We start from the raw sequence: 12658 nt of genomic DNA, 5'->3' as shown, positions 1-12658 counted from the left end.
ATTGTGTTTTTTTTTAAAACTGCAAGAGTGAAACATGATGCTTATGATTTTCCTAACTTAGATCACATGCAATAAGGTTGTACTAAAGAATGACAATGTTTGATAGTCGTAATAACAAGTGTGTCTCTGGGAAAGCCGACAAATACTTTATTTAAGTCATTGCAATACTTTTTCATTATATTTCCAAACTTCTGAAGTTAATGACTGGGGTTCAAGTGTCTGAATAGACTATCATAGTCATATTATATGTATATACATATATATTTTACACATTTTGGAGATGATAGAGAATGAGTAGACTTATTTTTAGGGTTTAAATGTTGAATGCAATCTCTAAACCCTGAAGACAAAGCACACTGATATTCATCTCTGAAGGGAACACTGTGTACTCAACTTTACAAAGGTTGAATGTATTATTTTCATTCTTTTATTTTTCGGTTTATACTTCCTTTTGGGATATTTTGTGTTACAGCAGTACAAAGATGAAAGACTTTACCTAACTTTATGGAATTCTGTATCCTCAGTGTCCACTGTAAATACCCCTACTGTGTATTGGACATTATAACCCATAATAACTTTACACAAGGTTTCTATTAATTACAACGGTCTCTGTGATATTTATAGTATGTTTATGATGATTAGGCTACTGTTTTTGTGCTTGTTTTGTCGAGTCAGCAAATGTTATTGCACCTGCCAAACAGTCAGACCCACATCCACTTGAGAGAGAGAGAGAGAGAGAGAGAGAGAGAGAGAGAGAGAGAGAGAGAGAGAGAGAGAGAGAGAGAGAGAGAGAGAGAGAGAGAGAGAGAGAGAGAGAGAGAGAGAGAGAGAGAGAGAGATAGATAGACAGGGAGAGAGAAATGGCGCCTCGATGCTGCGCTCACTGAGGCAGTGTTTGTAGCCGGCTAGGAAGATTCAGTAAGGGCAGACAAAAGGAAAAAACATGGTGAATACAAGGAAAAGCTCACGGCCGGGAAGCGATCTCTTCATATCCTCGAGGACTAGGTCGTCGTCGAGAACCGAGATGAACTCTGAGGAACATGTAAGCCGGTCTCTTTTCTTTGCCGGGTGAGCTAGCTGCCTCTGCTAGTTGGCTAGCTAGCTGTAGCTGTGGCCTCAAGGTGCCCAACATTATGTGCTATTTACAGCAAAGTAAAAGCAATTTCAAAGTTGACACCCACTCAGTCACAAAGATACACAATAAAAGACTTGCATGCAGTTATTCATAAGCGTGTCATTTGTACTGAACGCATTGCACAGCTGTCAAAGTACAAGCTAGCGACGCTAACTCCTGGCTAGCCCCAAGTTGAGTTCCCTTTGTGTTTGGCAATTTTACCCGGCTGACTTGTTTCAGCTTTGTCTCCACAAACTAGCCCTCTACAAAAAGACAACTGTATTTGTACACGAGGGCATAAGCATTACACCATGCTGGAAGTATTGGCTAAGTATTTTATTCAAATGTGAAAAGACAAACCTTTAGTTTGGCTAGCGTCTGTAGGTTATAGCTAGCCCGACAACTAGCTTACAGTGGGGGAAGGGAGTCCCAGGTTCCAAACAGTTGGCTGGCTTAAGTCCCGTATTTAGCAAGTCTGGACTTGGTGAACTTTCTGATGTAAATGCCCCAATGCCCCACAGACAGCAGGATGTTCACATTTTCGGTTTAAACGTTATACCAAATTCTATTTGTCTACGTGTTCGAAGTGCACCCTTAATGTATCGCTTATGTTATTGCTCTGATCGCCTGACCTACTAGCTGTCTGACAGTCTTTGTCTCTAAAATGTAAACATTGAGATTACGCAAGACAAGAGGCTCCGTATTTCCGCAATATTATAGCATTTAACACATGTGTTGCATGCTACTTTGATCATGTATTGCCACAAGAACATTCTTGAGTTTTAACGTGCTTCGCAAAGGTTTCTCGTTAAGTTAGGGTTACAGATTTGGAATCAGTCCTGGCTGCGTGTCGCAAGAAGGGCTAACTGAGGACACATGATTTAGCGTTCAGTGACTGTAACACTTGAAAGTGATACCTTTACACTTTCTCAATGCAGATTGTTTTGGAACACTAAACTCTCATTCCTGTCTTGAGACCATGGCCACTTTTAAGTCTGTCTGCATCTATCTATCTATCCAGTCTGTCAGAGAGACAAACCCCTCGACAGGCATTGCAGACAGTTGCCTATGACAACAGTGAGATATGCTCTCATATCAGGGGGAAGTTAAACTGTGAAGGGCGTAAGCATCAAGGACATGTGTCTGGTTGGTGCTCTGTTGTGATTCAGGGAGTACATTGAGGATGGGTTCAAGGTGTCTTGTCTCAGCACAACACTGTATTTTGATATGTTGCTCCTGCTTTAATGTTTTCCTGGATTACATTTTTACCTTGATTTATTTAAACTTGCCTATTATTTGCTAAATATTCTGGCTTTACGACTTTAACAACACTTGTGAAGTAACACTGTGCAATATATCCTTTCTTACAATTTATTATTGTTTACTGCTACTTCAAGACATATGTGTTTGCTACATGCTGCTACTTATGTTCAACCATATGTGCTTGCCTCTTTATATGTGAGTGTACTCATTTTAGTTTCTCCCTTTTATCTGCCCTGTCCCTTTTGCTGTAACATTTACATTTCCCCTGCTATAGCACACATACCATATTTTTTTATACTGATTTTTGATGATTGATTGGATTTATATTTTAATGCTAATTGTTGTCAAAGGTTGTCAATGTATGAGGTGTCACCTTTTTCTGTTGTTTACATGTTCTGATTGTCATGTTTGAATTGTGGTTGTCCAACAGAAGGAGCCCAGTAGTGATGTGAGCAGTCCCAGCAGCCCGCGCTTGGCTCCCCCTTCCAAGCGAACGCGGCGGCAGACGGCCTCTGAGCCCAGCTCCAGCGACACCTCTCCGTCCCCACAGACCAAGGCCCAGAGGGTCAGCTGGGAAATTCCCACCTACCACACCAGGTGATTTCCTGGCCTTTGTTTCCCTTTTCTCAAGTAACTCTGAATGTATAATATTGTGCCACACAATAATTGTGTAGTTTGAGACTTTATACTCATTGGCAGAAATATGAATGTATTGTGATGACAAAGTTGTCTGTACCAAGTTTTAATAAGCAAGGTTTACTCTAGACGGCTGTCTGTCACTGGCTGTAAAGTCAGATCTCATTCTTCTCATGATATTTATTGTAATGTAATTTTGTGCATGCGTATTTGAACTCGTTTCTGTGTTTTCTAGGTTGTCCTCTCGCATCATGCAAAATGGCCACGGTAATGTATTTTCAATTTCTTCCTTTTTTGAAAAGCCATACATTGATCACGTGATTTCGGAGGTATACAAATAAATAACAATGAATATTCTTTGTTGACACTGTAGCCCATATGAGTCACCGGAATGAGGAGCGTGGAGTGGGGGATCACTCTCACATGAATGGACATGTGGAGCTGAAGAGGAGCTGCCGAGTGAAGAAGAGCCAGTTCGAACACCTCAATCAGAGCCTGTTGTTCGACCAGCTGGTCAACAGGTAGCTAGCAGTCACACTACTGACACCTCTCTTTCACCTTACACAAGAGAAACAGGAAGTAAGCATGACTTAAATGGTATAAGCATACTTTATCTATATTGGAATATATGGAATTGAATTCTTATAGTGAAGAAAAAGTGTGATAAATCCCAAGATAATATAAATATATTTTGTTTGGTTATTGTCCAGGTGTGCATCCTTCACAAAGCTTACCTATGGAAAGCACACTTTGTAATTAAATATTAATCAATTATTGAACACCACAACAGTGAGGCTTCAAGTCCTACACTGCTTTTCACATAATTTCACTGGGAGTACCCCCAAGTTAGAGTCAGCACTTTACTACAGGGCTATGCCCAAATCAGAACCTTTTTGATTCTGGCTGAAGTTTTACTGACACTATGTCAGCCCCTGACTTTACCTCTCCCCGGGGCTGTGGACTTAGCGCTGTGCCCTCTCTCCCTGCAGGGAGGGACGGGGACCCCTACTTCCACCACGACTGTCGACCAGGCGGACTGCTCAGTGCGTCAGGGGTCTGCGGCCATATCGACAAACCACCCGACCCATCTTGAAACACAGACCTCGTCTTGTTTACCGTGCTTTGTGCGTGTGATATTTGTTTCCGTGTCATCACCATTCATGTCCAGAGCCTTTACAACTGACTGTGGGAAACAATGTTCACATGATTAAGCAACAACAGTCGTCTTGCTATTAAAAAATATATACAATTTAATGCACAATGACTGACTTACAACAACATGAAATCAATGGCTCTACTACGGGGTAAATTGACGGATCATTGGACTTTCAGAGGACAGCTCTTTTTTTTTTACCATCATAGAACAAGAATTACGAAAAAGATAAAAACTGCACTTTAGACACTGTCAATCTTCTACCTCTGTAAGAAAAGAATGGTTAATGCATGTCTGTAAAGGTGCCTTTAGTTTGTCATATTGAGTTGTGTTCTCTCTGTGTGTGTTTGCAGCACTGCCGAGGCTGTCCTTCAGGAAATGGACAACATCAGCAGCATCAGGCAGAACCGCGAGGTGGAGCGTCTCCGCATGTGGACAGGAGACACTGAGGAGGTAAGTGTGGCCCTGCTGTAACGGCCAACCTAAAGATAGAAACGTATGGCTTCACTGCCTGATCATCTCATTTGAATATAACTGATACTCTAATGCCCCTGTTTTTCCAGGAAAACATGGACATGTATTCCCGGGTGAAGCGCAGGAAATCCATGCGCAGGAGCACTTTCAGCATGCCCACACACCACAAAGCCATGAGTAAAACTGAGCAGGAGGATGAAGAGGAGGAAGGAACGGAAGGTCAGGTTCCTACTAATGTTGTTCGTCTGAATCAGTGGAGCAAGAGCTAGATCATGAAAACTTAATAAACCAACTCGGCTTTAACTGAAATTGATCAGAACGATGGAAAATGGATTGCTTAGTGATCGTGGAATGGATTTTTTAACAGCTCAAATGTGGTGGTATCTGAGGTTTGAAAACGGCATTGTGGGACTTTCAGATTCTCACGGTGAGGAAGAAGAGCAGGATGCAGAGGATGAAGATGATGAAGGGGATGAAGCAGAAGAAGCAGGGGAGGACAATGACAGACGGTATAACCTGAGGCAGCGAAAGGCTGTGCAGAGATATGAGGCACCACCTATCGGTAATTGCTGTTCTTTCTTTTTTTTTTAAATAAAAGATACATTTAATTTAGCTCTGTTAGGGAATGTGTTTATTTAATGAATGATTTCTACTAGTTATATCATGTTTTAACAATTTTGAAGGCTCAGTGTGTGACATTTTTTTACGTTTGCTTTCTCAGAGCCGGTGAACAGAAAACAGAGCAACCCCTCACTTTTTGACACCCTCAGATCCCCAGCAAGAAGAAGCCATATAAGGTTGGTGGAAACTTTGACACAAATAGCAGTGAAATCTCATTCTAAATGTGTTGCATATGTTTGAATCCTAAGCAGCCTTTGGATATGGATAATACATCCTGTGGTTATTAAACAAATGTTTTACACCTTCAGAAACATGACTGTGCAATGGTGTTATACTAAATCTAGATTGTCACACTTCTCCAGAGTCAAGAAACACGCCATTCACAGCAGTGACACCACCTCGTCTTCTGATGAAGAGCGGTTCGAGCGGAGAAAAGGCAAAAGCATGACCCGGGCCAGGAACAGGTGCTGCTTTCTTTGTTCTACATTTTATTATTTCCCTTTCATCTTCCTCTCTTTTGATCCAACATGACCTTTAGCATAATTGAGATCTAAAATGTTAACAATAAATGTTAAACATTTCTTTCCAACAGATGTTTGCCCATGAACCTGACTGGAGAAGATCTGTCTAGTGGGGTGCTGCGTGATCGGGTGAAAGTGGGTGCCAGCTTGGCTGACGTGGATCCCATGAATCTTGATAGCTCAGTAAGTAGAAATGCTAACAATACAAATCTGTACAGCAGCACCGTTTAAGTCATCACAAAGATACAAAGTAGACTTGTCATTTTTTGAGTCAATTACTGTTTGAATGTATATCTTAGATTACAAATCTGTGTTTTTTTTTCAGGTGAAATTTGACCATGTGGGAGGCCTCGGTAGCCACATCAAGTCACTTAAAGAGATGGTTGTGTTCCCACTGCTTTATCCTGAAGTCTTTGAGAAGTTTAAGATTCAGCCCCCCAGGTGAGAAAAACCAAGATGTGTTTATTCGAAGAATGTCACTTTTATTTGGTTTTGAGGTCGACATTTTTATGTTTTGTTTATCCACTAAAACACAGTTTCCATTTCCTCTCCTGTCCCCTTTCAGAGGGTGTTTGTTCTACGGGCCTCCCGGGACGGGAAAGACTCTGGTAGCACGGGCGCTTGCCAATGAGTGTAGCCAGGGAGACAAGAAGGTTTCTTTCTTCATGAGGAAAGGAGCCGACTGCCTCAGCAAGTGGGTCGGGGAATCAGAACGCCAGCTACGCCTGCTCTTCGACCAGGTGAGTAACCTCACACACTTTGTGACATTTTTAAAGTCTATTTTCTGTGCTATGATGAAGAGCAACTGATTATTGAATATTACTGAGACACCTAGCCAGCACACTGCTAAGGGGAAGTATCCTTGTAACCATAGCTTCAGTCACTTGACCTGAATTGACTTCACAATGTAAAAAACTGATGGCTGCTGAAGAACTATTTTCAGTTCAGCAGTTGTTAGCGTTATGTTATTTAGCTTGACACTTCAATACCGTACACATGCCTATAAGAGCAATCTAGGGTTAGGTACCTTGACCAAGGATTGTTCGACATAATGACTGACCCTCTGATTGGGAGAGCAGCGCATTAATCCCCTGAGCCATATGCATCATACTACTTTGTCACTTATTTAGAGAAAATGTTCTTGTGTCTGAACCCAGACAGCTTTAACATATTTTTTCAATGAGCTTAATATCATTTGTTTCTGTCTGATTTGACCCTTTCCTGTGTGTGCTTTTGATTAGGCTTACCTGATGAGGCCATCCATCATCTTTTTTGACGAGATTGATGGTTTGGCTCCTGTTCGCTCTAGCAGGCAAGACCAGATACACAGGTAAGGCTGATTGAAAAAGAAACCCTATTTGTACCCCCACATACATGAAAGTGCTGAAAGTGCATCTGCTGTTACTTCTGCACACATTGGCACGTCTGCATCTGCAGTTCTAATCTTGCTGTAACTCGACTAGCCAATAGGTGGTGCAGGTTTTATTTAACTGCTCTAAACTGTTCAAAACTACTCGGACTGCAGCTCTGAATTTTAAATGATTTGGCTGGAAATGGATTTGAGTTATTCAGTGACACCTCAGTTCAATTAGTTTATTTGGCTCTGAGTATCCATAGCAATAGAATATCGTAAAATCACAAGAATTCAACCACTGAGAAACACCGTTTCAATACGAACTGCAGGGGAGGAAGTATCTTATTATGCAAACACGGCTCGCAATGTATCCCTGTGAATAAAGGACTATTTGTAACTGTGAAATATCATTTGGAAAAAAAGTTTACTCCCAATATGAAACGTGCTGCTCTCCTTTTTCTGCCCTACTGGGTAATACATGCATGATAGAGCTGTAGCCAAGACAGAAATGAAACGGTTGATATTTTCACCCCCTGCGGTTTGTTAATTATGCATGTTTGATAGCTCAGGTCTGTGTTCTACTTGCAGGAATAATGTCTTGTTTATTTGCTCCGTACTGGCTCACGAGTCTTGTTAATATCATCTGGGTAAAGTATTTGGGGTCTAAATATCCACACGTTCATTCCTTCTGTCCAGTTCTATTGTGTCCACACTCTTGGCCTTGATGGACGGCTTGGACAGTCGCGGGGAGATAGTTGTCATCGGTGCTACAAACAGACTTGACTCTATCGACCCGGCACTCAGGAGGCCTGGGCGCTTTGACCGGGAGTTTCTGTTCAACCTGCCCGACAAGAAGGTGAGAGTGAAACGTCAATATCGTAAACAGCATGTTTGAAAAACTTGTTTTCCCTGCACGGAAGATGTGTTTTTCAGTGTAGGGGCAACAACTATGCATTAATATACCTGAAAAACCGCATGTCCAAAATGAGCCAGGGCAGTTTGACCTAAGCAGGGCTCCAGAAAACCTCTTTCCATAAAGAGCTCCCTACTGAAATGTTACATTGAATGCATCACACAATCGTATCTTTATTAGTGATAAAGCTTTCTTTATAAAACTAAATAAACAATGTGCTGTTTTATATTCATGAAAAGCGTTTTTGGACGTACCAAATAATAAATCAACAAATGCATTACTTTACAGAACAAGTAAACAGGGAGATTAGTAGACATCAGATTAGATTCCTGCCCTTTAAATGTAACCTCTGTGTGGCCATTCAACACTGGGACCGTTTGAGCAGGCCAGTTTTACATTCTGATTTAGTTTATTTGATCAAGCTTTCTTTTTACATCTGTTTTAAAATAAATTCATTGTTATTCTTCTACTTTTTGAGATGTAGCCTACAGACATTTAATACCGCTAAAATCCAGTTATAAAAGTGGCTGTGTTTTAGTTGTTGTTAAAGAAATACGGTAATCCCCTTCATTATTTCTTATCTGTGTTTCGCAGGGCCCAGAATAGCCATGCAGCTGCACCCATTAGAAACACTCTGCACCCAGTCAAAATGTACTTCTGCCTCTAAGTGGTTGCAAAATGCCACTAAATGATCGCATTGTGGAGTCCTGCTAAGTTGTAGTTGCACCACAGACTCCAGTATATCCTGGCCAACTGTGAGATAACGGAATTCAATTGAGTCTATAGGGAGCACTTACTGCACATACAATGCTGGAACGCACAGCTGGAGACTCAGTATAATGCAGAGGTAATTGGTGTTTCTCTCATAAAAGTTCTGCGACAGAAAGAATTAGTCCATGCCGCCCCCGGGCTATTGAGTCTCCTCTACTGTGTATTTTCCTCGGTGTCCGGTCTTTTGATCCAACAAGCAAGCGGCAAAGCAGATGCTCATTAGAAAATAATATTGCTATGCAGGTCTGATGACTTTATTCCTGTGCTTGGGGAAACATGTATTTTCTCCCTGCTGCTCACAAAACGCGTGTAAAGTGACATTGACGCAAATAAACAACTCGATGAAGGTGACTCTACTCCATAGAGTCTGTCTAATGTGTCGCCTCGCACCACACAGTAGGGTGGTTGGTATCAAAGCCTAATCTGCAGGCCATTGCTGGTTAAGCTCACCTGTAGTGTGCTGATTAAAAAACTTTCTCTTGTACAAATACCAATCTTCTCGACACATTCAAGAACAGCTCCCTCCTGTTTGTTTTTTTATAGAGATAGAAACCTGCAAGAAATCTGGCTCAGTTGTGTCTTTTGTAAAGAAAGGCAGATATGATAAACTGTTGCCCTTGATTGGAGAAAAAGACCACTTTGTTCTGAATGCCTGCTCATCAAAGGGGATCCCTGTGGAGGCGCGTTATGCTGAAATTGTAATGACGATATTTATGATTTGATTTCCCGGTATAACTGTCACGCTTGTTTAGTTTATTCTGTCTAATGCAAAACACCAATTCTATTACCATTTTTTTCGGTGTTAGTATTGGCAGCCACTGTGACAGTTTCCATTGTTGTTTTTGACATGTTTTCTTATTCAGCTTTGCAGGACTTGAGCCCCCTCATTTACTGACTCTGTTTTCTTTGTTTGTTTTTCCTTTGTACACCCCAAGGCCAGAAAGCACATCTTGGAGATCCACACACGGGAATGGAATCCCAAATTGTCTAAGCCGTTCATCGATGAAATTGCAGAAAGATGCGTCGGTAAGAGAGAAGTCTGTCCATAGAACTGTATCCTATCTTAGAAATCAGTTCGCAGCGTCTTTAAAAATGTGTCTTGATGTAACCTTCCAGTTCTTCTGCCATTTTAAAACAACCTTAATAAAGCTATAATCAAAGCAAACAAATAACCAGTGTATTTCACCTGCATCCAGGCTACTGCGGCGCAGACATCAAAGCACTTTGCACAGAGGCAGCCTTGGCAGCGTTGCGCCGCCGCTACCCCCAGATCTACGGCAGCAGCGTCAAACTGAGCCTGGATGTCACCTCCATCGTCCTGGGGGCCTGCGACTTCAGCAAGGCCATCAGGACAATCGTCCCCGCCTCCCAGAGGGCACTGGCCCCCCCCGGCCGAGCCCTGTCCCCCACCCTCAGGCCCCTGCTGGCCAGCTCTTTCTCCTTGGTGCTGAAGGCCCTGCTCCGAGTCTTCCCCCATGCTCAGTGTACTGACGGGGACAACACACACGGTAGGAGCCCACACTTTGATTGGTTTCACTCCTCTACTGCTGGCACTGCTTTCTTCTTCTTCTTCGCCACCCTTTTTCACACATTTTAGTATTGGCACTTAAAGGTGCGGTAGGTAAGTTTCAGAAACCGGCTCGAGTGCACTAAAATTTGAAAGTACACAGCCGGCTAAATGGATTGGTTGTACTTTTTACAGTACCACGGCTTCCACTGATGACATTTTTTTATGGATTTTTTGTCAAAGCACTTAAGATATTCATTGCTATCGGATGTTAAGAGCATTCCATGGAATATAACAAAAAGTGTATCTCGAGCCAGTTTCTGAAACTTACCTACCCCACCTTTAAGTAGTATTTTATTATTTGTTTCTATTTCCCTATCCTATTAAAGTGCTTTTGTATCACCCTAACACACCAATGACACCATCCCCCTGAGGTTGCAGAGGTGATAGCACAGAGGTTGCATAACCAGTCATCCCTGCTTGCAGTAACTCAAATCCCTAGTCAGTAAGCAGACGTTTTTACAGCAGATTACCCACAATGCAGCACTTGACCAGCAGGAGGTTGTTTACGGGAGTCACACCCAATAATGACACGAGTTTTCCATATGGCCGTTTCCCCTTAGAACGCCCATTACATCTAGCCTAATAAGCCTGCTCTCACTTTATCCGTGAAGTGCCCACATTAATGTCAGTGATAGGGCCGCTCTGAGGATTAGACTTTGCAGATACAAACTTTTAAGTGCATTAGCGCTGTTGTGATGAGGCCAAGTGAGTTGCAACAGACATGGCTGAATAATCTCTTTGTTCTAGGCGGTGATAATCATCTGCTCGAAGAGGACTACAGCGACGATGACAATGAGCAACGCTCCGCTTCCATCTATGAAGTCCAGCCTGCTGCATCCCCAAAGACTCAGCTCTCCTCTTCTGCAACGCACACACCCTTCCTCCACTTCTCCTTGTGAGTCCATAGAAAACAAATATATTTTGTGTATTTATAGAACATAAACACTTGGAAATAAAACATTTAAAAAATGTATTTTAATATAGCACTATATGAGATTGAAAGTGATTAAATGTTATAGATTTGAATTGAAACAGACACGGAACATGTATTTATTTTCAAACGGGGACTGTAGTGAGGTTATTTTATTGTGTAGTTGGGGAATAATAGTTTGCCTCGGAAGTATACTTAGTAAAAGGAAACCTCTTGACTAAGATGTAACATATTATACAATCATCAAAAATGGGGACTGCATATAAGACGATTAAGCTAGGCTTCACAGTCGGCACCTGTACAAAATCCTCGGCTTTGGAGGAAAACAAGCAAGATAAGAGAAGAGCTTTAAAGTGAAGAGATCAGAGGAGACAATTCCTCCAGTACCTAAGGATTCACTTTTTACTGCAGTGATGTATAAGGAGAAAACCCTCATTGCAATGTATTTAGATATTTAAAGGCTTTATTGGATGGTTCCTAAACTTAACCGTGTAATGCCTGTAGGCTCTGTTTCTATATAAGAGAATTAGTTATTTTAACACATGTGCCACAGTGGTGCTTCATTCGGATACAGGGTTGCTTTTACTCAGACATGATGAGTTTAATGTTGTTCTTAAGATCGTTATTGTGCTCTTATTTTCGTCAGAAAAACTCTATTTTGTCCTTAAAATCTTTCAAACTGACATTACACAATATGTGAAGCTATCTGGAATGTTATAATGTCTACATATTCAGCATATGTTGACAATATTAGAACATTCCAGTTTAACTGCAACAGTGTTCGAATGCCATTTACAATAAATAGGCATTTCAATTGAAGGGTTTCAGGGTTTTGCAGTTAGTGTCAAGTGTAGATTTACACTGCAATGTCAACTTCTGAAGGAAATGAACAGGATTGAACTGAAGCAATAGTGTGCCAATGTCGTTTGAATGACAGTATGACTGCTGCCCAGTGATCAAAACTTGAACTCTCTCCTGCTTCTAGCTCCGCCCTCCAACAGCCCACAGCATACCGGCCTCGTCTGATGCTGGCCGGGGCCTCGGGCTCAGGACAGAGCTCCCACCTGGCCCCCGCCTTGCTGCACCACCTAGACAAAACTGCCGGTGCACCGCCTGGATTTGCCCACGCTCTACTCCGTCAGTTGTAAGACGCCAGAGGAGTCCTGTGCTCAGGTAACACGCACACACGCACACACGCACGCACGCGCTCACACATACACACACACATCCACACACACACATATCCACACACACATATCCACACACACACATATCCACACACACACATATCCACACACACACATATCCACACACACACACACACACACACACCAAGC

General features: G+C 42.0%; 1 protein-coding gene across 1 annotated transcript in view; it reads left to right on the top strand.

Annotated features, from left to right (window-relative positions):
• Positions 1-830: 830 nt before the first annotated feature.
• The window catches only part of atad2b (ATPase family AAA domain containing 2B), an 89202-nt gene continuing 77374 nt past the window's right edge, over positions 831-12658 (top strand). Inside the window, 20 exon segments of the mRNA XM_034228634.1 lie at positions 831-1042; positions 2808-2974; positions 3249-3280; positions 3387-3534; positions 4003-4137; positions 4520-4619; positions 4730-4859; positions 5059-5202; positions 5362-5437; positions 5624-5725; positions 5854-5965; positions 6108-6223; positions 6348-6522; positions 7024-7112; positions 7833-7992; positions 9756-9846; positions 10017-10328; positions 11138-11285; positions 12307-12415; positions 12417-12494. Of these exon segments, the coding sequence (XP_034084525.1) occupies positions 944-1042; positions 2808-2974; positions 3249-3280; positions 3387-3534; positions 4003-4137; positions 4520-4619; positions 4730-4859; positions 5059-5202; positions 5362-5437; positions 5624-5725; positions 5854-5965; positions 6108-6223; positions 6348-6522; positions 7024-7112; positions 7833-7992; positions 9756-9846; positions 10017-10328; positions 11138-11285; positions 12307-12415; positions 12417-12494 (2523 nt within the window). The 5' untranslated portion in view covers positions 831-943.

The sequence above is a fragment of the Gymnodraco acuticeps genome, unplaced genomic scaffold (assembly GCF_902827175.1).
Source record: "Gymnodraco acuticeps unplaced genomic scaffold, fGymAcu1.1, whole genome shotgun sequence".
Taxonomy (NCBI): Eukaryota; Metazoa; Chordata; class Actinopteri; order Perciformes; family Bathydraconidae; genus Gymnodraco; species Gymnodraco acuticeps.
This window is presented reverse-complemented; position numbering and strand designations above follow the sequence as displayed.